The 25,902-nt window shown below is 39.8% G+C and overlaps 1 protein-coding gene across 4 annotated transcripts in view; it reads left to right on the forward strand.

Annotated features, from left to right (window-relative positions):
- The window catches only part of LOC124551124 (longitudinals lacking protein, isoforms N/O/W/X/Y-like), a 284,378-nt gene that overhangs the window by 232,984 nt on the left and 25,492 nt on the right, over window positions 1-25,902 (forward strand). For 2 of the 4 annotated variants that reach the window (XM_047126083.1, XM_047126084.1), the window contains one exon: window positions 14,364-16,897. The exons of the other annotated variants lie outside the window; for them this stretch is intronic. In XM_047126083.1, the coding sequence (XP_046982039.1) occupies window positions 14,635-15,969 (1,335 nt within the window). In that variant the 5' untranslated portion in view covers window positions 14,364-14,634 and the 3' untranslated portion in view covers window positions 15,970-16,897. Of the gene's footprint in view, window positions 1-14,363; window positions 16,898-25,902 lie in introns of those variants that run through there. 4 annotated transcript variants of the gene reach the window in all.

A 25,902-nucleotide genomic window follows, 5' to 3' on the forward strand; every position in this document is an offset into this window, starting at 1 on the left:
ACTCTGTGGAACTGAAGCATATTCCTTGGTAGTGTCCATGGTCCTTTATTTTTATATTGTGCTTTCTTAATCCCATCTGGACTATCTCTTGAAGGGCTTATTTCTTAGTTTAACTATTTTTTCTCTTGAAATTTTAACTAAACCAAGTACAATTTTTGATCGCAACTCTTTTTATTTCACAACTCATTTCTTAAAACTTCCTGGCAGTTTAAAACTGTGGGCCAGACCGAGACTCAAACTCGGGACCTTTGCCTTTCGCAGGCAAGTGCTCTACCATCTGACTTACCCAAGGACTACTCACGCCCCGTCCTCACAACTTCGATTCTGCCAGTACCTCGTCTCCTACCTTCCAAACTTCACAGAAGTTGCCCGCGAAAGGCAAAGGTCCCGAGTTCGAGTCTCGGTCCGGCACACAGTTTTAATCTGCCAGGAAGTTTCATATCAGCGCACACTCCACTGTAGAGTGAAAATTTCATTCTATAAACTCATTTCTTAGTTCTTACAGGTTTCCCTGAAATAAGGCATAGATGCGATAATAGACAGAGTGTCATATGATTTTGAAAACTTATGTATTCATAAAACAAATGAAGTTACAGTTATGAACTGTTTAAGGAAAGAGAAAAAAATGCTAATTTTTATACACACCCACCATTATCAGGAGATCATTCTACAATGGTATTAAATGTGTGACCTTAATACAACAATAAAATATTATTTACAGTTAGCTAATTCTCTCTCTCTCTCTCTCTCTCTCTCTCTCTCTCTCTCTCTCTCTCTCTCTCTCTACTTCTGCCTTGAAATTACATTACACATGATCCCCCATTTGGCGATCTGTAGATCTGAGTCAGTATCCCTCCATAATGAAAGGAGCTATTGAGTTCAGGAAGATTAAAGTAAATTAGTATCATACACAATGAATCGTAAGCTAATGACTTTCTGGTAACATGCTTTATACAACTGAAGTCTATTATATGCGGTCCAGTCACTTTAATGTGACCACCGTCTATTTTCGACTTCAGCGTGCAATAACCACTCACAGATGGCAGTAGCAGCACTGGTAATTGTCATAATGCGAAAGTGGAGCAATGTTTGTGACATCCAAAAGGGCACGATCATTGGGTTTTCGGCCAAGGGTGGAAGCATTTCCAAAATGGCTAAGTTTGTTTGTGGTTAAAGTATGCCTGGCAAAATGACACTATCCAAAACCAGCACTGAGGCAACTGTGGTGCACTGCAGGCCATAGATAACAGGGGTGAATGACAGGGACGGAGGTGTGTATGGGCAAATAGACATGGTACTATTGAGCAACTGATTGCCCAGATGAATCAATGGGCTACCATCAGTCTCTCATCAATGATCTTTCATTGAACATTGGTGTGCATGGGCCTCTGCAGCATGCAGCCATGCTGACTGCTGTTCATCGGCAATGAGGGCTGGATTTTCCTTGCCAATACTGCAACTGAGTGGTGACAGGTGGCGTTTTCAGGTTAATCACATTTTTGCTCCAACAGACAGATGGCCTTCACTGTGTACAGTGTGAAACTCCTGAAAGCAAACAGCCTGGAACAATCATGGGAAGTGTGCAGGCTGGAGCATTATGGTCTGGGGAAATGTTTTCATGGGATTCCTGGTCTATCTCGTCATTCTGGAAGTGAAGTGGATGAACGCAAGTATGCATCTATTCTTGGGACCACGTCTGACCCTACATGCACATATTTAGCTTGGCAGTACAGAATCTACCAGCAGGACACTGCAAAATGTTACACATCCCCCCAGTGTACATGCATGCTTTGAAGAGGAGGAGGATAACTTCACCATTCTTTCCTGGCCACCAAACTCTCCAGATTTAAACCCACTTGAGAAACTGTAGGGCCATCTCAACTGAACCGTTTGCACCACTTATCTTCGTCCGAGAATCCTGCAGCAGGCCATGGCACTGAAATTGGCATCGCTCGACGTCCCTGTTGGTACCTTCCAGAGCCATATTAACTCCCTTCCTGCATGTCTCATAGTGGTCCACATTGCAAAAGATAGTTATTCCAGCTTTTGACAGGTGGTCACATTAATTTGACTGGACAGTGAAGAATGACTGATGTATTTTATTGTATGAGTGTGTTACTTTTTTCCCCAAACTGTACCTTAAGTAAGATAAAGAACCCTTTACTATATAAAATATATTTATGAGGTATGTGTTAGCTGCCTTTTTGAATATTCTGATTTTAGTTGTCTCTTTAATTTCTTTTCTCAGTTCGTAATTCAGCTTGTCTCCTAGGTTGCAAGTATTGTTTTGATTTGTTAATTATCTTAGGCCATCTTCTCTTTTTAATTCTTTACAGTACCTATATAACATGCTGGTGTATAACAGATCCTTCATCAGTTTAGTTTCACAGTCATAGAAAAGAATGATTTGTTGTGTCTTAGAGTGGGTACCCGTGTGATTTGTGCTGCATCTGCAAGCTCGCCAGCTGGCTAGAGCAAATTTGTGTGTGCTCCTAATTCATCATTTCATTTTCACATACATCTATATTCTCCAAACCACATTGGAGTGCATGGCGGAGGGTTAAGTTGATGTAGTATGTTTCTGCGAGGGAATAGTACTGGTCATATAAAATCGTTTCACTGAAAAAGCTTTTGAGATAGCTCTTTAGCTCTTCCATTTTCAGTAATCAAACAATTGAAAATCCAGGATGAAATGTAACAATACCAGAGAAGGAAAGTTGCTACTTACCATACAGTGGAGATGCTGAGTCGCGATAGGCACAACAAAAAGATTCACACAATTATAGCTTTCGGCCATTAAGGCCTTTGTCAGCAGTACACACACACACACACACACACACACACACACACACACACACACTCACTCTCTCTCTCTCTCTCTCTCTCTCTCTCTCTCTCTCTCTCTCTCTCATGCAAATGCAACTCATCTCAGAGAGATGAAACCACACCATTAAGGCCTTTATCAGTAGTAGACACACACACACACACACACACACACACACACACACACACACACACACACACACACTCACGCAAATGCAACTTGCAAAAAGATACAGTCTCAGAGAGTTGAAACTACACTTGGTTTCAGTTCTCTGAGACTGCAGACATGTGTGCAAGTTGTGTTTGCGCGCGCGCACTTGTGTGTGTGTGTGTGTGTGTGTGTGTGTGTGTGTGTGTGTGTCTACTGCTGACAAAGACCTTAATAATGTGGTTTCATCACTCTGAGACTGAAGATGTGTGTGCAAGTTGCATTTGCATGAGTGTGTGTGTGTGTGTGTGTGTGTGTGTGTGTGTGTGTGTGTGTGTGTGTGTGTGTGTGTGTGTCTACTGCTGACAAAGACCTTAATGGCCGAAAGCTATAATTGTGTGAATCTTTTTGTTGTGCCTATCGTGACTCAGCATCTCCATGTTCAGTAATGTAATTAGGTAATAAATGGTAATTAATAGCTAGTAAACAATGACAAATCCAATATGATATAACAGTGCAAGTTAAGACAGACAGCTGTACACCACATACGGGAGATGATTTGTCTTGCCCCACCTCTACTCTGCTATCCTCACTCTCAACCTCTCCCTCCACTCCCGCACCTGCTTTGTACTCCCTCTGCTATCCCAGCTGAGATTGCTACTCACCTCAGTGGAACTTCAGTGCCTGGGGATGTCTGCAGCTGTAGTTTGTGAGTTGTGCATGTTTGAATGAGTGTGCATCTTCATCTGAGGAAGTGCTTTGTCAGATAACTTATTTGATAGCTGACTTTTAAATGTGTCTGTCTGCTGCTCAATGAGTAGTATTCTATACGAATTTTTATTGTTGCATAATAAATACCAGACTTCTCTTGTATGGGCCTTCTTCTCTCTTCTGTTTCAGTGAAAGTGTAATCTTAAAATTCAGGTAGGCACAGAGTTTTTACAACTGGCTACTATCATCAGGTGACTTCTACTAATTGATTGTCAGTTTTTTTAGTGGCCTTCTAGACTGCTTTAATTTTTTTTATGTGACTGGTTTCAGTTCACATTAACCATAATAAGATATAGCAAATCATCATACACTCTACGACATGCAAAATTGCTATTATACTGTATCGAAAATCAAATGTACCAGAATGTGATTTTATCAGTTACAAGAGTAACTTATCCAACATCGCAGCAAAATTTATATGCTACGTAGTGTTCTGTGAGAAACCGTGTTATTCTTATGGCCCACAAGACAACTACTAGCTTGTAGCATCTGGTACATTTGTCACATGCGAATGAAAAGTGCATTTATGTGCACCAACTACAGTGTAGGAAAAGGCAGATTGCTACTTACCATTAAGATGACATGTTAAGTTGCAGACAGGCAAAATTAAAAAACACTTACCCACAAATTTTCAGCCACAGTCTTCGTCAGAAAAAGATAAACCACACCACTTATTCACACAGGACTGCATACCTCACACACATGACCACTAGCTCTGGCCACTTGGGCCAGACTGTGACTATCACACGGGATGGAAGCAGCAGTCTGTATAGGGAGGGGAAGGGGAAGGGATAGTAGTGTATGGGTGGGAGGAGAGAGGAGTGTTGTCTGGCATAATGTGCAGGGACTAGAATTCCAACAGGCACAGCATCAGAAGGTTTTGGGGCGTAGAAGTGGGGAAAACAGAGTGAAAAAGGAGAGGAGTGGGGAAAGATGAGCAGGTGTGTTGGCAGAGAATGGCAAACAAAGAAGGTGGGAATGAGAATGGGGAGGATATGATAGGGCTGACAGGGTGGAAACTGGTGGGTGGAGGGTGTGGGCACATTATGTTACCATAGGCTGAGGCCGGGATAATTATGGGAGCAGAGAATGTGTGATAAAGATAACTCCCAACTGCGCAGTTTAGAAAAACTGGTGGTAGAGGGGAGGATCCAGGTGGCTTAATCAGTAAAGCAGCCGTAGAAATCAAGTGTGTTATGTTCAGCTGCATGTTGTGCGTGTTGTGATCTTGGGCACAGTTTGACAGTGGTCACTCACCCTGGTGGACATCCGGTTGATAGTTATACCAATATAAAAAGCTGTACAGTGATTGCAGCAGATACGATACATGATGTGGCTGCTTTCACAGGTGGCGCAGTCCCTGATTGGGTAGGATAAACCCGTGACAGAACTGGAGCAGGAAGTGCCGGTCGGGTGAAATGGGTAGGTCTCGCACCTGCGTCTTCCACGGGGATACGATCCTTGAAGCAAGAGATCGGAATTGGGATTGGCATTGGGATGGACTAGGATGTGGTGGAGGTTGAATGGGTGATGGAACACCATTTAAGAGGGATGGGAAGGATCTCAGCTGCACAGTGGGACTCGATGGCAAAGGATGTGGTTCAGTCGTTCCAGTCTGGGGTGGTACGGAGTGATGAGGTGGGCACTCCTTAGTGTCTGGTTCTTGAGGCTGGTGGTAGCATTAGGGATGTGAGGGGAAATGGTATGGGACACATGTTTGTGGACTAGGTCTGGGGGCTAGTGTCTGTCTGTGAAGGCCTCAGTGAGGCCCTCAGCAGGGAGTCTCTGTCACTGCTGTGTGGAAGGGATGGCAGTTGTGGAAATGTGGGTACTGTTAGTGGTTAGGGGGTTTAATATGGACAGAGGTGTAGGTGGAGTCATTGGAGGGAAGGAGGACAACATCAAGGAAGGTGGCACACTGGGTTGAGGCAGACCAGGTGAAGCAGTTCAGAGAGAAGGTGATGAGGTTGTGAAGGAATGAAGATAGGGTGTCTCGGCCCAGAGTCTAGAGCTTGGAGATGTCATCAGTGCACCTGAACCAGAAGAGCAGTTTGGCATTTTGGGAGGATAGGAAAGTCTCCTCTAGGTGACCCATATAAAGGTGGCAAAGGAGGGTGCCATCCGGATGCCCGTGGCTGTGTCGCAGATTTGTACGCCATTTGCCATCCGAGTTACATATTTTTGTGATATTTTATAATGCTTTGCCCCAGGCAAACCACAACTTTTAATCAAGTATTTCCAAGAACAGTATTCTCAAGAAACAAAAAAAATTATTTTTAATTCAGTTTTGAAATGTATTTTTCATTCATATGTGGCAAATGCATCAGATGCCGCCTGCTGGCAGTTGCCTTGTGGGCTATGTATATAAAATGGTTTCTACCAGACCACTATTCTGTCCTCACTACTCTTATAAGTAATACAGTCAGATTTAATTTTTAATTTGTGTAATAACTTCATTGCATATTGTTGTATTAGGTGCTATTTTACTTTTATCTACAGGTCTCTTATTTATACAGCTGAGGATGTATCATGTGTACCGAACCAATCGATTAAAAATATTAAAGCAGTCTAGATGGACAATAGAAAATCTATTTACCGAGTGAGTGCAGATTTTCTGAGGATACATTGTCAGGTTTTGTGTTATTATATTGACTGATTACATGTACCTTGAGTGAAAGGTTTTTGTTTGTGTTGGGTGCAGTTATTGGGGACAAATTTTGTTGGATCAGCAAAGGCAATTTACTGTGAGTTACAATTATTTTGTACTTTTATACATTTTTTATTAAGTGAAATAAATTTCATCTCGCATCAAGGCTGAGCATGCATTTGATTTAAGGCATGTAGAAGACTACACAAAATAAAGACACTACACATACACTGAGCTTAACTTACACTAGAGGGGTTATGCTTTTAAGATAGTACACTAGATATACAGGGCTATTACAAATGATTGAAGCGATTTCATAAATTCACCGTAGCTCCATTCATTGACATATGGTCACGACACACTACAGATACGTAGAAAAACTCATAAAGTTTTGTTCGGCTGAAGCCGCACTTCAGGTTTCTGCCGCCAGAGCGCTCGAGAGCGCAGTGAGACAAAATGGCGACAGGAGCCGAGAAAGCGTATGTTGTGCTTGAAATGCACTCACGTCAGTCAGTCGTAACAGTGCAACGACACTTCAGGACGAAGTTCAACAAAGATCCACCAACTGCTAACTCCATTCGGCGATGGTATGCGCAGTTTAAAGCTTCTGGATGCCTCTGTAAGGGGAAATCAACGGGTCGGCCTGCAGTGAGCGAAGAAACGGTTGAACGCACGCGGGCAAGTTTCACGCGTAGCCCGCGGAAGGCGATGAATAAAGCAAGCAGGGAGCTAAACGTACCACAGCCGATGGTTTGGAAAATCTTACGGAAAAGGCTAAAGCAGAAGCCTTACCGTTTACAATTGCTACAAGCCCTGACACCCAATGACAAAGTCAAACGCTTTGAACTTTCGGCGCGGTTGCAACAGCTCATGGAAGAGGATGCGTTCAGTGCGAAACTTGTTTTCAGTGATGAAGCAACATTTTTTCTTAAAGGTGAAGTGAACAGACACAATGTGCGAATCTGGGTGGTAGAGAATCTTCACGCATTTGTGCAGCAAATTCGCAATTTGCCAAAAGTTAACGTGTTTTGTGCAATTTCACGGTTTAAAGTTTACGGCCCCTTTTTCTTCTGCGAAAGAAACGTTACAGGACACGTGTATCTGGACATGCTGGAAAATTGGCTCATGCCACAACTGGAGACCGACAGCGCCGACTTCATCTTTCAACAGGATGGTGCTCCACCGCACTTCCATCATGATGTTCGGCATTTCTTAAACAGGAGATTGGAAAACCGATGGATCGGTCGTGGTGGAGATCATGATCAGCAATTCATGTCATGGCCTCCACGCTCTCCCGACTTAACCCCATGTGATTTCCTTCTGTGGGGTTATGTGAAAGATTCAGTGTTTAAACCTCCTCTACCAAGAAACGTGCCAGAACTGCGAGCTCGTATCAACGATGCTTTCGAACTCATTGATGGGGACATGCTGTGCCGAGTGTGGGAGGAACTTGATTATCGGCTTGATGTCTGCCGAATCACTAAAGGGGCACATATCGAACATTTGTGAATGCCTAAAAAAACTTTTTGAGTTTTTGAATGTGTGTGCAAAGCATTGTGAAAATATCTCAAATAATAAAGTTATTGTAGAGCTGTGAAATCGCTTCAATCATTTGTAATAACCCTGTAAATAGCATTATATTTAACTTACATTATTACCCGTCAGTAGAAGGCAAATTTGTGTTACAGAAGTTACAGGAAACTGTACCACTTGTTAACACATACTATCTATTAAAGAAGTAGTTCAAAAATTCACTGAGTGTTTGTATTATTAATAAAGCATCGCTATCGGTTGGGTTTAGCTGAGAAGCACAGTTTCACACAATCATAAATGCTGACTCGGTTAAACTGTTCAGTGAGATTTAAGGTGAACAGTATAAAGAAGTTTGCCAGACACAGTAGATGAGTTGTTGTTGTTGTTGTTGTTGTTGTGGTGGTCTTCAGTCTTGAGAGTGGTTTGATGCAGCTCTCCATGCTACTCTATCCTGTGCAATCTTCTTCATCTTCCAGTACCTACTGCAACCTACATCCTTCTGAATCTGCTTAATGTATTCATCTCTTGGTCTCCCTCTATGATTTTTACCCTCCACACTGCCCTCCAATGCTAAATTTGTGATCCCTTGACGCCTCAGAACATGTCCTACCAACCGGTCCCTTCTTCTTGTCAAGTTGTGCCACAAACTCCTCCTCTTCCCAGTTCTATTCAATACCTCCTCATTAGTTATGTGATCTTCCCATCTAATCTTCAGCATTCTTCTGTAGCACCACATTTCAAAAGCTTCTATTCTCTTCTTGTCCAAACTATTTATCGTCCATGTTTCACTTCCATACATGGCTACACTCCATACAAATACTTTCAGAAACAACTTCCTGTGACTTAAACCTATACTCGATGTTAACAAATTTCTCTTCTTCAGAAACGCTTTCCTTGCCATTGCCAGTCTACATTTTATAGCCGGCCGTGGTGGCCAACTGGTTCTAGGCGCTACAGTCTGGAACCGCGCGACCGATACGGTCGCAGGTTCGAATCCTGCCTCGGGCATGGATGTGTGTGATGTCCTTAGGTTAGTTAGGTTTAAGTAGTTCTAGGGGGCTGATGACCTTAGTAGTTAAGTCCCATAGTGCTCAGAGCCATTTACATTTTATATCCTCTCTACTTCGACCATCATCAGTTATTTTGCTCCCCAAATAGCAAAACTCTTTTACTACTTTAAGTGTCTCATTTCCTAATCTAATTCCCTCAGCATCAACTGACTAAATTCGACTGCATTCCATTATCCTTGTTTTGCTTTTGTTGATGTTCATCTTATATTCTCCTTTCAAGACACTGTCCATTCCATTCAACTGCTCTTCCAAGTCCTTTGCTGTCTCTGACAGAATTACAATGTCATCGGCAAACGTCAAAGTTATTATTTCTTCTCCATGGATTTTAATACCTACTCCGAATGTTTCTTTTGTTTCCTTTACTGCTTGCTCAATACACAGATTGAATAACATCAGGGAGAGGCTACAACCCTGTCTCACTCCCTTCCCAACCGCTGCTTCCCTTTCATGCTCCTGGACTCTTATAACTGCCATCTGGTTTCTGTACAAATTGTAAATAGCCTTTTGCTCCCTGTATTTTACCCCTGCCATCTTCAGAATTTGAAAGAGAGTATCCCAGTCAACATTGTCAAAAGCTTTCTCTAAGTCTACAATTGCTGGAAACATGGGTTTGCCATTCCTTAATCTATTTTCTAAGATAAGTTGTAGGGTCAGTATTGCCTCACGTGTTCCAACATTTCTACGGAATCGAAACTGATCTTCTCCGAGGTCGGCTTCTACCAGTTTTTCCATTCGTCTGTAAAGAATTCACGTTAGTATTTTGCAGCTGTGACTTATTAAACTGATAGTTCGGTAATTTTCACATCTGTCAGCACCTGCTTTCTTTGGGATTGGAATTATTATATTCTTCTTGAAGTCTGAGGGTATTTCGCCTGTCTCATACATCTTGCTCACCAGATGGTAGAGTTTTGTCAGGACTGGCTCTCCCAAGGCCGTCAGTAGTTCTAATGGAATGTTGTCTACTCCTGGGGCCTTGTTTCGACTCAGGTCTTTCAGTGCTCTGTCAAACTCTTCATGCAGTATCGTATCTCCCATTTCATCTTTATCTACATCCTCTTCCATTTCCATAATATTGTCCTCAAGTGCATCGCCCTTGTATAGACCCTCTATATACTCCTTCCACCTTTCTGCTTTCCCTTCTTTGTTTAGAACTGGGTTTCCATCTGAGCTCTTGATATTCATACAAGTAGTTCTCTTTTCTCCAAAGGTCTCTTTAATTTTCCTGTAGGCAGTATCTATCTTACCCCTAGTGAGATAAGCCTCTACATCCTTACATTTGTCTGCTAGCCATCCCTGCTTAGCCATTTTCCACTTCCTGTCGATCTCATTTTTGAGGCGTTTTGCCTGCAATTCGTCCCTCAGAGCTACCCATTGTCCTCCTACTTTATTTCTTTCCCTTATTAAATTGTTCCCTTATGCTCTCTCTGAAACTCTGTACAACCTCTGGTTTAGTCAGTTTATCCAGGTCCCATCCCCTAAATTCCCACCTTTTTGCAGTTTATTCAGTTTTAATCTAGAGTTCATAACCAATAGATTGTGGTCAGAGTCCACATCTGCCCCTGGAAATGTCTTACAATTTAAAACCTGGTTCCTAAATATCTGTCTTACCATTATATAATCTATCTGAAACCTGTCAGTATCTCCAGGCTTCTTCCATGTATACAATCTTCTTTTATGATTCTTGAACCAAGTGTTAGCTATGAGTAAGTTATGCTCTGTGCAAAATTCTACCAGATGGCTTCGTCTTTCATTTCTCTCTCTCAATCCATATTCACCCACTATGTTTCCTTCTCTCCCTTTTTCTACTCTCGAATTCCAGTCACCCGTGACTATTAAATTTTCGTCTCCCTTCAATACCTGAATAATTTCTTTTATGTCATCATACATTTCATAAATTTCTTCATCATCTGCTGAACTAGTTGGCATATAAACTTTTATTACTGTAGTAGGCGTGGGCTTCGTGTCTATCTTGACCACAATAATGCATTCACTATGCTGTTTGTAGTAGCTTACCCACACTCTTATTTTTATATTGATTATTAAACCTACCCCTGCATTACCCCTATTTGATTTTGTATTTATAACCCTGTATTCACCTGACCAAAAGTCTTGTTCCTCCTGCCACCGAACTTCACTAATTCTCACTATATCTAACTTTAACCTATCCATTTCCCTTTTTAAATTTTTTAACCTACCTGCCCGATTAAGGGATCTGACATTCCACACTCCGATCCGTAGAATGCCAGTTTTCTTTCTCCTGATAACGACGTCCTCTTGAGTAGTCCCCGCCCGGAGATCCAAATGGGGGACTATTTTACCTCTGGAATATTTTACCCAAGAGAACACCATCATCATTTATCCATACAGTAAAGGTGCTTGCCCTCGGGAAAAATTACGCCTGTAGTTTCCCCTTGCTTTCAGCCGTTCGCAGTACGAGCACAGCAAGGCCGTTTTGGTTAGTGTTACAAAGCCAGATTAGTCAATCATCCAGACTGTTGCCTACTGAAAAGGCTGCTGCCCCTCTTCAGGAACCACACGTTTGTCTGGCCTCTCAACAGATACCCCTCCGTTGTGGTTGCACCTACAGTACGGCCATCAGTATTGCTGAGGCACGTAAGCCTCCCGACCAACGGCAAGGTCCATGGTTCCTGGGAGGGAGTAGATGAGTGATTTCATTATTTCCTAAAAATATTCTTACAACATACAAACCCAGTTTTCCTTTCCAAATTGGGCTTGTGACACTGTTGGCGGGGTATGACTTTGACTTTGACACCTTTGTCTAACCATGATCTCTTCAAGAATTTTTTTTGAAGGAATAGGTTTTCTTACAGAATGTCTCAGACACCCACACAAGTTGTGGTACAAATAAGTTTCTGAAATAGCTGGGTTTCCGCAAAATAAAAATTTGCTTCATTCTAAATAGATAATGTTTACTTGAGAAAAAAAAAACTAGTAAATGAGATGCAGCATTTACAGCTTACTATCAGTTAAATCCTTGTGTAGGTTCTTTATACATTAATTATGAAAATGAATGTGAAAGGAAATGAGTGTTTAAATTTCAGAATTTGAGAGCTGTTCAATTATGGTCTTTGCTATTCCGTAGCAGTATTGTAATTACCACATTTTGTGCTTCACTCACCCTTTTGTATTTTTCCTCAGTATGTAAGCTTGAGTTTCTGCCGTTCTTGTGAAAGAATCCCTAAATTTTTGAGTACAGCATCGCTAATGATATTACAGGAAATAGAGAACAGCTACTTACATTACAGACAGACTTGCCATCTTCGCAGTGTGGTGTACTGAATTGAGTACATTAATGCATTTCACACAGGCAGGTACTACAAGAGGGCAGTAGCCATCCACTTTAATTTCAGGAGGCACTGCTTCAAAATATTTGATCTTGTCTCCTCATATTTCACTAAATGGGCAAGGGGGAGAAAATGGATTTAAGTGAAGAACTCCAAATCGTTAAAAATGGCAAAGAATATGCATCAAATTGTTGAATGATGGGTTAAAAAGTTACAGTGAGGACTTATCCAAATGTTTCTCCACAACTGAATGTTCGTTTCATTAACAACATGTGTATTCCATAAATTCTCAAGCTTTTCCTTTAAGAAAACAAAAAAAATCAGTGTTAAGATTAATCTGTTTTTCTGTGATTTCTGAATGAAAAACATATACACTATCAATGTGTCAATGTAACTGATCAAAGTCTTGTCACCACCCAGCCCAAACTGCTAAGGATAGAAACTTGAGGGTGTTGATCTTATACTGTAGGCATTATTTAAGAGATTTTTCAAAATTCTACTTCTAAAGGTTTAAATAGGGTTTGAAAGGTTTTTGAAAAATGTAGCAATTAAGGCAGTTTTGAAGCTAGACCCACAAAAACTGGTATTTGGTTTCTTGATGGGAAATAAAGAAATACGTGTTTCAGCAGTTCAGGAAATTTAACTCCTATGGAGGTGAAATAGCTGGTGAAATTTTTTTAAACATATCATTATTAAAGAACTACTAAAGTATTTTTAAAACCACAGCTATGAAAATTTGTATTTGATATCTTAATTACAAATAAAAAAATTAGTTTTTTAGCATTCTTGGAAAGTCAACTTCTGAGGGGGTGAAATAGGGGATGAAAGGCTTTTTGAAAGTATGTTACTGTTATGGCAATTTTGAAGCTAGGATTATGAAAACTGATTTATAAATGAAAAAATACATATTTCAGCATTTTTGGAAAATCAATGACTAAAGGGGTAGAATAGCTGGTGAATGATTTTTTTGAAAAGAAATCATTATTAAAGAAACTACTAAAGCATTTTCAAAGCTACACTTATGAAATTTGATGTTTGACTTCTTCGTTAGAAATAAAAAAAATACATGTTTCATTGTTTTCAGAAATTTAGTGCCCAAAGGGAGTGAAATACAGGATGAAAAGTCAGCATTTCCGAAGCTAAATGTACGAAAATTTGTTTGGCTTCTCTGTTAGAAATAAAAATACATGTTTCACTGTTTTTGGAAATTCTATCCCTAAGGTGTTGAAATAAGGCATGAAAGTTTTAAGAAAATATAATGTTGTATTAAATTTTATTTTTTTTAACTAAGTCGATGAAAATTGGTGTTTTGCTTCTGAGTTACATATTGAGAAATATATGTTGGGGTTTGAAAGTTTCTGTGAAATATCACCAGAAGAACCTAAAATGCATGATTAACAAAAACCTTAGACTCCAGCTGAGAGAATCGCATTTTGGTCAGCAGTGCATTCAGAAAAGATCATGCTTCTATGGCTTAGTGTGAAAAGTTTAGGTGGTGTTGCAATTTGTGAACAACATAAAAATTTGAAAAAAAAAAGAAATGTGCACACCATACTGTATATACAGGCAAAGCAGTACTCAGCTAGTATTTTCATAATAAAATTGTGTGTGAAAATTTCAGTAACTGCTATTTTTCATTTTTGGATATGGCTCTGTTCCAGAAAAGAGTTTGTAAGTTGAAGTTTATTTCATTTAACATAATACAAATAAATGTACAAAACGTATTTCTGCACAGAGTAAATTGTCTGGGCAGAACAAGTGAAACTTTTCCACCCAATGTTACAGCAAAACCACCTTTGTTTGGCTGAATTTTCAACAATATTAATGTGAAACAATCGTACATCATCTTAATTTGTAATCATTTCTGGTCAGTTACCTGAAAAGTCCTTGTGCCCTAAAATCGCGCACTGAAATAATTTCATAACTGATTCTTCCTGGAGATTTGTAACCATTTCTAGTTAGTTACCCTAATGGTCTTTGTATCCTACAATTATGCAGTGTAAATAATTTTATAACTTATTCTTCCTGGAGATAATTGGATTAACATAAGATTGTTTCCACACTAGGTCAGGCGCTCAAAATTTCTGGAACAGCAACTGTATCTACGATTTGGAAGAGAATCTGTACCACGGATTATCTGTTATTCTCAAATGATTGAAGATTCCACTCTGCTGAAATCTGAGAAACATTACTTCACTGCATGAAGATTACCTATTTGGAGATAATTATTTTTGTGTTGTTGCAAGAAAACTAAACTTTACTAGTAAATGGTATCACTGTAGTAGTTCAGGCATATTTATACAAGAGTTCGAAGTCTCGTGAACACAGCTAGAGAAAATGGACCAGAGCAACAATGTTCATTTGAGGTGGAATAAGCACCAGTCTACTTTGGTGTCTGTTTTTGATGCTCTGTTGGACAATGAGAAATTAACAGACTGCACAATTAGTGCACAGGGGCAGCATTTAAGAGCACATAAAATAATTCTTTCAGCATGTAGTCCATATTTTGAGGAACTGTTCACTAAAAACTATGAGAAGCATCCTATTATCATACTGCATGATGTAAAGTATGCCGTGGTGAAGGCATTGATGGATTTTATGTACCGTGGCGAAGTAAATATACCACATGAGGAGCTTAGTTGTGTTCTGAAGTTGTCAGAGTCCCTTCAGGTAAGGGGGCTGTCTGGCAGTGGATGTGTGGATGACGCCAACGTACAGAAAGGCAGAGGAAGCAATGGACCGTCAGTACCTCCAGAAACTCAGCAATCTGAACCTGCTTCTGTATCACACTTTACCTCAGACCAGACAGAGCTAAATGATAAGGTACAGTCATTTAGAAGATGCTCTCCAGTTGTGTCCTTGCAGGACTTAGGTACGAGGGAATTAGATTCTGATTATAAATCCATCGAAAAGTACGGAACAAGTATTAATCATTTTGGTTCTGATAGGAGTAAAGGCCAAAATGTGCTTCAAGAGGTCATCACTCCTGACCTTGATAGTGTGCATCAGCTTCCATCTCAAAGACAAGTACTGCCCATAATGAGTAACTCAACTTCTGAAACACTTTTCAGTCCAATTCCTTCTCAGTCTGTGTGCAATGAGTTGCAAAGCCCCAGTGCTGAAATGGCTGTTACAGAAAATGAACAGTTCATAATGCCAGAAGCAGTATTAGCAGACAATAGGACAGCGGATATGACTACACACCAACTGGAGGAGGTACCAATAGAAATAAAATCTGAGATCCTTGAGACTCATATGGAAATTGTGGAAGATCTTACTGCCGATGACAACGATTATCCTGGCGATGATGATTATCGTGATGATTGTGACGGTGCTGAAGTTGACAATGCAGAAGTCAGGAGAGTAAGTGAAGGTCTTAAATATGAAGAGAACTTTTGTACTCGAGGAACTAACCATATACATTCGATATTTGGCCTTGCTGATTTGAGTAGCATGACTTCGACAACATCCCAGACGGTATCGCGTAAACGGTTTAGTTGTCATTCTTGTGGGAAGTCGTATCAGCATCCACAAGGGCTATGGAGACATATGAAGCTTCAGTGTGGTAAAGAACCCCAGTTTCAGTGCTCTCACTGTGACTATCGGTTTACTAGGGGTGATAATTTAAAGAGACATATGGCTGCTCGCCATTATCACCTGCAGAAAAAGTAAGTTCTTTTTGAAGGGGATACATGTTAATTTGAACTTAACACCAAGAGAGGGGTGAGTTTTGTCAAGTGAGTTCCTGATCGTTAGTGTGGGTGGTTTTGCGTGTGATTTATTTCGTCAGTGGCAGCGTGTATGTGTAACCTGCTTGAAGTAGTGATTCCCTGTGCTGTATGGATAGAGATTCATCCTTCTGTATCTTGTGTCTGTTATGAGTGTATTTTGTGTTTGTGTGGAAACTTGGCAGTTCCAAAGTGTGTGAAGTAATTGTCCATGAGAGAGATATTACTACCTATTTAATGCAGTGATTATGCTAGTAATGGTATTGTATTCTCATCAGTTATATATTTTGTTGTAAACAAAAGACCTTAAATATATGAGTGCAAATCAAGTAGTGTTTATATTAAAAAATTACAGAATTCTGTCAGTTGTAAAATCTGACTGAATTACTAGCTGATAATTATGACACATCAAGAACTGAGTTATGTATCCCTTCAGAATAACTTTGATTTCCACTCGGGTTTCTTTTAATTTCCTCCTTCAAATTGTACAACTTTTCCACTTGTAATGTTGTCTTTACATTCTATATTCCCTAATCATAATCTTCTTCTCTTTTTTTTTTAATGTTGCCTCCCTGAGCATCTTCCATTTGAGCATCCAAATGGGGAGGTATTTTATGTCCAGAACTAACCGGAAGGGCTCATCGTGCTATTTATTCGACAAAGAAAAATGGCTCTCAGTTTGTCAGTACATGTTGTATTGTGCGATTAGGCAGTTTGTAACTATTTAGATCTAAGTGTGTTGGAATATTCCTAAATGTAACTTTAGAGAAGCCTACTGTATCTTGAAATTTTTTACAGAACTGACATACTTTAAGAAAACTTGAATGTCCAGATTCTTGTATAAAAAAATAAAATACAAATTGATATCTTAACAAGAGTAGTGTATTTCAAGTATATAGAAAGATAAAGCCCTTATTGTCTGTCTACACTGTTGGCGATTAACACCGGAGACAGACATAATTGACACACCTGTACAGTATCTTGGAGTCTAGTTCTGAAGCAGCTTTTGATAGACTGCCATATACAATGGTTTGCTGGGAAAATGGTTGCCACAAAAATTTAAGTGAAGTATAACAATGGGGACTTGAGCAGGGAACAGAAAAATAAAATGAGTCACCATTTCATGCATCCATATGTAGAGAAAATATGTAGTGTATATATAGAGAGATGTGGAAAATGGATCTACTGAAGAATGAATCCTATTTCATTGACTGTGGTGGGGCACATCAAATTTTTGTTCCAAGGCTGAAACTGTTAAGTTTTGTGCATAAATAGCCAGGAAAATTTAGGTTTGTTGGTTACATGAAGGCAATTAATCACTGCAAACAGTATCAGCCATTAGATATCTGTTGATGTTCTGGCAGAGTCATTTAAAAATGAGTATCCTCATAAAACTTTTTTTTGTAGGAAAGGCTTTTATTTTATTTGTTATTGGAAAATAATACAAAATTCCTATAAATAATGTGTGGCTTTATTTATGATTTATTGAGGTTCTAATAACTAACCGTGGTGGTCTATATGATGCGTTATTGTTAATCGAGGTTTGTTCTTACCATTAATTGTAACAGGTCTGCCCACAGCTATATGTTTCAGTATGTATGAAATCTGTTTTCGATGACTCCAGTCAAGTTCCTCAAGTAATTTAATCTTAAACAATTTACTATTATTTTCACCAAAAGGACTGATTCTGTTATGAAACTTCCTGGCAGATTGAAACTGTGTGTCAGACTGAGACTGACACTCAGGACCTTTGCCCTTCGCAGGCAAGTGCTCTACCACTGAGCTACCCAGGCACGACTAATTACTCGTTCTCACAATTTTAATTCTGCCATACCTCGTCTCCCACCTTCCAAGCAAGGACATTGTGGAGACATGGCTTAGCCTCAGGTTGGGGAATGTTTCCAGAATAAAATTTTCACTCTGCAGTGGAGTGTGCATTGATATGGAACTTCCTGGCAGATCAAAAGGAAAATGTCCCAAGCTTGAGTCTCAGTCTCGCACACAGTTTTAATCTGCCTGGAAGTATGATATCAGCGCACACTCTGCTGCAGAGTGAAAATTTCATTCTGTAAACATCCCCCAGGCTGTGGCTAAGCCGTGTCTCCACAATATCCTTTCCTCGAGGAGTGCTAGTTCTGTAAGGTTCGCAGGAGAGCTCATGTTTCGAAGGTAGGACGAGATATTGGCAGAATTGAAGTTGTGATGATAGGTCCCAAGTCTTGCTCGGGTAGCTCAGTGGTAGAGCACTTGTCCGCAAAGGACAGAGGTCCTGACTTCGAGTCTCGGTCCGGCGTGCAGTTTTAATCTGACAGGAAGTTTCATATCAATGTACAGTCTGCTGCAGAGTGAAAATTTTGTTCTGGACTGATCCTGTTCTTCATCTGAAACCCTCATAGTTCCCATAATATATTTTCCTGTGTGACAATTTGTACACGCCCTATGTTGCCTTGCTTTCACAGTCTGGAAACACTGTTTTAGCTTAGGAAAGATACAGTTGCAACAATTTATTGTACAGAGTTTGCTAATTTAATAGTAACGTGAAATGGCAAATGAGAAATTTTCAAATGAGCCCAAGCTTTGCTGTAGAGTGAGAATCATTCTGAGACTTTTTATATGTTCTGTTTACAAATGTTTACTCACAGTTTCACTGTATCATCTCAAGCTCTCTTGATGTGCTTTCTCTGTTCTCCTCACATATCGTAGAACTACAATCTCCTCCCTCTGATTTCCATGTTTCCCAGCTGTTTCTTCCTGCCCTCTGGCTTTGCCTTGTGTCTATGGCTTCACAATGTCTGCAGACCTCTTCTTGGCACTTTCAGGATTCCTGCATGCTGTTACAATATTGAAAATACAAAGGTACACTTACATAAACACACATTAGCATTATATATGAATTGTAGCATGATTTTTATTGAAAGTTTGCCACCCGCTTTTGACCAGTATTCTGCATCTGCTATGAGAACTAACAATATTATACAGTATTTTCTTCTTATAAGACCTAGTGAAATCCTGTTGAGATATTGCATTATTTTGGAAGCATGTGAATTATCAGTGTAGTTGGTGCACATGGGAAAACAAGTTCTTTTCACACTGTATTTCTTTGCGTGACTTTTAGAATTTGCCATTGATCTGGTAGTACGGGGTGAAGGCTGCACAGGGATTGGTCTTCAATTTTTTGTTGGTACACAATATTACATTACTGTCACTGTTACCTTATTTTCTATCAGTATGGAAGCAGGGAATTGGGAGCAAGCAGAATAAGCTTTGACTTGATGTGTGTTTTCCCTATAACAAAGAAACTACATTTTTGCTTTTTTGGCTATATAGCAAACACTACTTCGACTTTTGACAACTCAGCACACCACACTTTATTTTTATGGCACATAAAATGTGACATTAAGCAATATATTTACAACTGTCAGAAGCCCTTGGTTTTCTGAAGAGTTAATTGTTTATTCAACCAGCTGCAATTTTAGAATGTATTTATGCATGTGAGCTTAATACAGCCCATGATTAACTGCCTTTTTAAATTTTTTTTTGTTGGTTATCTCTTTAATTCCCTTTTGCTATTTAATTTACAGTTTAATTCCCTGGTAGGAAGTGCTGTTGTTATTTTTTCTATCTTATTTCATTTTCTGTTATCTTTTCTTAATAATAGCTGCGTAACATAAAAACTATGTAACAGTCTAGTGAATGACTGTTGCCATGTCAGTGAGGAATAGAAACACTTACATATGCTACATTGGAAATGGGTACATCTGTGGTGTCACCACCAGACACCACACTTGCTAGGTGGTAGCCTTTAAATCGGCCGCGGTCCATTAGTATACGTCGGACCCGCGTGTCGCCACTGTCAGTGATAGCAGACCGAGCGCCACCACACGGCAGGTCTAGAGAGACGTACTGGCACTCGCCCCAGTTGTACAGCCGACGTTCATAGCAATGGTTCACTGACAACTACGCTCTCATTAGCCGAGACGATAGTTAGCATAGCCTTCAGCTACATTTGCTACGACCTAGCAAGGCGCCGAATTCAATTGATAATTAATATTATGAAGCATGTACCGTAACGAGAGATGGTCTACAATTGTGGATTAAAGTTAAGTATTACCTCATCTACGTACTTTATTTCCAATTCTCAAGATATTGTCCTGTTCCAGACCTCACGCCAGTCAGCGTGTAATTAAACGCATGCATTTCGGTCTCCTCTAGAAAAACAGTGTTGGCTCTTCTGCCAACACCACAACATCTACGTGCATGTCAGTTAATAATACAAGCACTCTCATGTATAAATTGTGTTAGTAACAAAATGAAAATGCTTTGTAGATCTACATGTGTTCCATTTGTGGTAATGTATGGGAACACAGCCAATTCTATATTTTTTGTGTACATGCATTCCTGTAACAATGTTTCTGAAGTTCATGAAAATTTCTGTTTTTCGTAGAGTTCCAGATGGGCAAGGGGTAGAGAAGGCATGTATTGTTTGTAGCACATAATGTATAATTCCAAAATCCTACACCTCAGTTTGAGTCGATTCTCAGCATCATTTATGTGCAATGATCATGTGTGCTTCTTGATTTGCAATCATTTCTGATTGTTTCCTTTTTTTGTAATTACTGTAGTAGTCATTGTACCCTACACGTGTTACAAATATTATTATATAACAATGAAAACAATCAATTGTTGACAAAATAATTTAATTGGATACTTAAAAAATCTACTCACAAAGCCCGACAGAACACATACATAAAAGATTGTTGTAATTGGTAAGCTTTTGGAGCCAGTGACTCCTCCTTCAGGCAGATGGGTTGAAGGGGAAGTAAGAGGGATGAAGGAAAAGGATTGGAGAGGTCTAGGAAAAGAGATAGATTTTGGGAAAATCACGTAGAATTGTGGGTCAGGGGATGCTTACTGCATTGGATGAGAAGGAAAGACTGATTGTTGGGGACTGCATCTGGCAAGATTTGAGTTTGAAGACAGAGTAATATGCAGACAGAGCACTGGCTCTGAAAGCTTGCCAATTACAACCATCTTTCATATGTGTGTTTTGCTACCATGTGGTGAGTAGATTCTTTATCTGTCCAATTAAAATGTTGTTATATGTTTAAAAAAAAACTTTTTATTTGTGGAAATAGTTGGATTAACATAAGATTATGTTTACAGACTAAGTCATGATGCTCAGTTTCCGAACAACAGAGGTATCTGCAATTTGTAGGACATCTGAAGTCAGGGATTAGCTGTTGTCCACAGCCAATTGACGATTCTGCTTTACAGTATTCTGAGAAACACTATTTCTCTGTAGAAGATGATCAACTTGTAGGTAATTACTTACATGTTGTTCCAAGGAAACTGAATGTGTGTAGTAAACAATATCACTGAGCTAATTTAGTGAGCTTTATACAAGAGTTTGAAGTCATGTGATGACAGGTTCTACAGGATGGACCAGAGCAACAATGTTCATCTGAAGTGGAATAAGCACCAAGCTACTTTGGAGTCTCTTTTTATGCTCTGCTGGGCAGTGAGACATTAATGGACTGCACAACTAGTGCTCAGTGTGGTATTTAAGAGCACATAAAATAATTCTTTCAGCCTGTAGTCCATATTTTGAGGCATTGTTTTCTGAAAACTATGAGAAGCATCTAGTTATTATCCTGCACAATGTAAAATATGAAATGGTTAAGGCTTTGATGGACTTTATGTACTGTGGCAAAGTAAATGTACCATAAGAAAGCTTAGAGCCGTTTTTAAGCTCTTGGAATCCCTTCAAGTAAGGGGCTGTCTGGCATTGGATGTGTAGATGCAGTTAATATGAGCAAAGGCAGTGGAAGATTTTCCATCAGTAACTCCAGAAACTATGCAGTGTGAACCTGCTTCTGTGTCATGATTTATTTTGGGTCAGAATGAGCCAGAAGAAAAGGTACAGTCATTTAGAGGGTTCTCTCCAACTGTGTCATCCCAGACAGGAAGTCCCAAGGGAGTTGACTCTGTTTCTAAATTGATACCAAGGAACAGAGTGAGTATTAATCACTCTGGTTCTGGTCAGAGTGTAGGCCAATATGAATTTGAAGATATCATTACTCCTGACCTGGATAGCGTGCCCCAACTTCTATCTCATCCGCAATTACTGCCTAAGTTAAATAACCCAACTGGTGAATCAGGTTTTATTGCCACTTCTCATAAGTCTGTATGCAGTCAGGTGCAGATATTTAGTGAAGAAGGGTTTTTGGAGCCAGCTATTGCAGAAAAGGAATGGTTTGAAACACCAGGATCAGTATTAACACATCAAAAGCCAACAAATCTGAGGACACTTCAAGAAGAGATAACATTAAAAACAACATCTGAGGTCCTCGATAGTCACATGGAAATAGTAGAAGTAAATGACAATGATGGTTATCATAATAATGGTGATTTTTGTAATGATTGGGGGGGGGGGGGGGGGGGGGGGGGCAAGAAAATAAGTGAAGATCTTCCATGTTAGGAGAATTTTCATACTCTAAAAATGAACAGTTTGCTGTCACCATTTGGCAATACTCATTTAAATAACCTAACATTGAAAATGTTGTGACTTGGCAAGACAGCCAAGTCACTATGAGGTGAAGCCGAAATGCATGCGTTTAAGCTCACGCAGGCTGGCGTGAGTTCTGGAACAGGTCAGAGAAATAAGACTAGCAAAACAGGAGGTAACTGGTAGAATACTTAACTTTAATCCATAATTGGTGTACATCGCTCTTGACGGTACATGTTTTACAATCTCAATGTAAACTGGTAATGGCGCCTTGCTAGGTCGTAGCAAATGACGTAGCTGAAGGCTATGCTAACTATCGTCTCGGCAAATGAGAGCGTAATTTGTCAGTGAACCATCGCTAGCAAAGTCGGCTGTACAACTGGGGCGAGTGCTAGGACGTCTCTCTAGACCTGCCGTGTGGCGGCGCTCGGTCTGCAATCACTGATAGTGGCGACATGCGGGTCCGACGTATACTAACGGACCGCGGCCGATTTAAAGGCTACCACCTAGCAAGTGTGGTGTCTGGCGGTGACACCACAGAAAACATCTCTGACATTGTTACGCAATCTATTTAGTTATCATTCTTGCAGGCAGTCTTCTCAGTGTAAGCGAGGGCTGAGGAGACACGTGAAGTTCGAATGTGGTAAAGAACCCCAGTTTTAGTGCCCAAGCTGCAAGAAACAGTGTGCTAGTATCGATGAATTAAGAGCACATATGGCTACTCATTGTTGTCAGATGCAAAAATGTGTTGCAATGTTTGAAGGGGCTGTGTGATAGTACAACCCTAACATAAATGAGGGATGAGCACTGTTGAGTGTGTTTCTGATCTTTATAGAGGGCTTTTTTGTCTGAGTTTTACTTCACGAGTGGTAGTGTGTGTGTAAGTTGTTTGTAGCAGTGATTCATGGTGCAGTGTGGGCACAAATTCATCTCTGTGCGACTTGTATCTGCTATGGGTACAGTTTAAATTTTTTGGGAAACTTTCCAGTCACAATGCATACAAAGTAATTTCGTTGAGATATGTACTATTTGCTATTTAATGAGGTAATTATGTCAGTATTATATTGTGTTGTCATATAAACTATACTTTTTGTCATAAACAGAATGTTGTTTTTGAAGACCTTACATAAACGAGTGCAAGTCAGGTATCGTTGATATGAAAACGTTGACAAATTGAGATTCCTGTAATTTATGCTCAATTACAAAATGATGATTTTTTGTTGTCATTGAACAGTTTATTGCTATACTTTGGTTCTCTCATTTAACTGTCAAATATTTTTTCTGTGTAGGCATGTTGGTGCATCCTAGTCTGATCTTTATATTTCACCTCTGTTATGTTGAGGATTTAACTGTGCACTGACATACCTGTGCAGTGTCATATTAGGAATTTGTCAGTACAGCACTAACAAAAAAATATGGTATGAGAGAATGTCTTCTTCTGATAATTTTCAGTTAGGAACAGACCAACAATGCTTTCAGAATACCCCACAGTATATGTAAATTTGTCAAAAGAAAAAAATAAAAATAAATAAAGAAAATAAATTTGCTGGTGGTGGTATATTCTGCTTATTAGCCAGGTTGATCACTGCTAGTTGAGCCCTCCCCATTTCTCCCAGTTTATCCTCATCCTTTTTGCAGCTGCATATGACACATTCATCTTTACACTGTCAGTAGTCTGGTGTCGTCCTCTTCCTGTGGTCTTCTTCCCAGTCAGCATTCCTTCTAATCTGTCCTTTACTGTCCAGTCTTTTCATCCAGTGTCCTAGCCAATTTATTTCCTCCTCTTAATTGTTTCCAAGATTTGTCTTTTCTTACTTACTCTATGTTAATGCTACCTCATTCCATATTTCCCAGACTCTGTTCTTCTCCAAATCCACATTTTAAAAGCCTGTAAGCATGTCTCTCCTCTGTGTCAGTGTGTCCATGCTTCAGCACCATAGAGGACAACACTGCTTGTACACTACTTCACTTATCTTTGCCTGGAATTATTATTTTACTACACAGATGAAAATACAACACTTTCTGTAAAACATTTGTTCTGTGCAATATTGTTTTTATTTCTTGATTACGTGCCATGTTGCTGCTTGTTTTGCATATTCAATCTCCGCACCTGGTGTTCAGTTCTTTTAAGATATTGTTTATTGCTTATTCATTTTCAGTCAGTAATACTATGTCATCAGTAAATGTTGAAAATTTTATTATCTTCCCTTCTCTTGACACACAACTCTTTCTGTTGGAATCTGTTTTTAAATGGACTGCTTAAATAGATATTAAACAGAGTGCGTGAAACACACCTCCCCCAGTTTTAATTACTTGTATCATCTCCTGTAATTAGTTCTACTTTTGAAGGTAACAACTCACCAAGTAGTAGATATGCTGAGTCATCAAAAGGCACATAAAAGAGACTGATGACTCTGCTAGCTTTAGGAAAAATCCTTTCTCAAAACTATGGAGAGTTCGTGCATCCAACCTCTCGCCCCCCCCCCCCCCTTCTCTCTCTCTCTCTCTCTCTCTCTCTCTCTCTCTCTCTCTCTCTCTCTCTCTCTCTTCCCCCCCCCCCGCCCCCCTTCTCTCTCTCTCTCTCTCTCTCTCTCTTCTCCCCCCCCCCCGCCCCCTTCTCTCTCTCTCTCTCTCTCTCTTCCCCCCCCCCTCTCCCTCACACACACACACACACACACACACACACACACACACACACACACACACACACACCTGTATAAATACATTGTAACAGCTTTGTTCTGCAGGGAATTTCCAAATTACCATACTCACTTCTGTTGTTGTGTCATATAAAGATAGTTAGCCTCTGTTATTACCCCTTTAATCCAGTCTGCTCTAGGATAACTTAAAATTTAGTCTAGGAAACTATATCGTAGTCTTTTTCCCAAGTAAGAGGAATGCAAAACCTTCCATATATCTTTCTATCTATATTTCCTCGGCTATTTATAATATAGTCCAGTTATATTTCTCATATCTAAGCCGTATCTGAAGCCAAACTGTTCTTAATCCATTTCTCTTCACTTTACATTACAATTGAGATATTCTCTGGAACCACAGTTTAACAAAAATACATTGAGATCAAGATACAGAGAATCATACCATGTATTTATTTATTTACAGCTCTTGTACATGGACTGGATGACTTGGATTTCAGTTCCGTCATTGTTCCAGAGAGTGCCTTGATTGTTTATTTGTTATTGTTATTAGAATTTCTGCTGAATGAGATATCAGACTTGTTGTTGTTGTCATCATTGTCATTGTCGTCTTTAGTCAAAGACAGGTTCGATGGAGCTCTCCACGTTAGTCTATCCGACAAGCTTTTTCACCTCTGCATAACTATTGCAGCCTACATCCATTTGAACCTGGTTATCG

Source organism: Schistocerca americana, chromosome 9 (assembly GCF_021461395.2).
Source record: "Schistocerca americana isolate TAMUIC-IGC-003095 chromosome 9, iqSchAmer2.1, whole genome shotgun sequence".
NCBI lineage: Eukaryota > Metazoa > Arthropoda > Insecta > Orthoptera > Acrididae > Schistocerca > Schistocerca americana.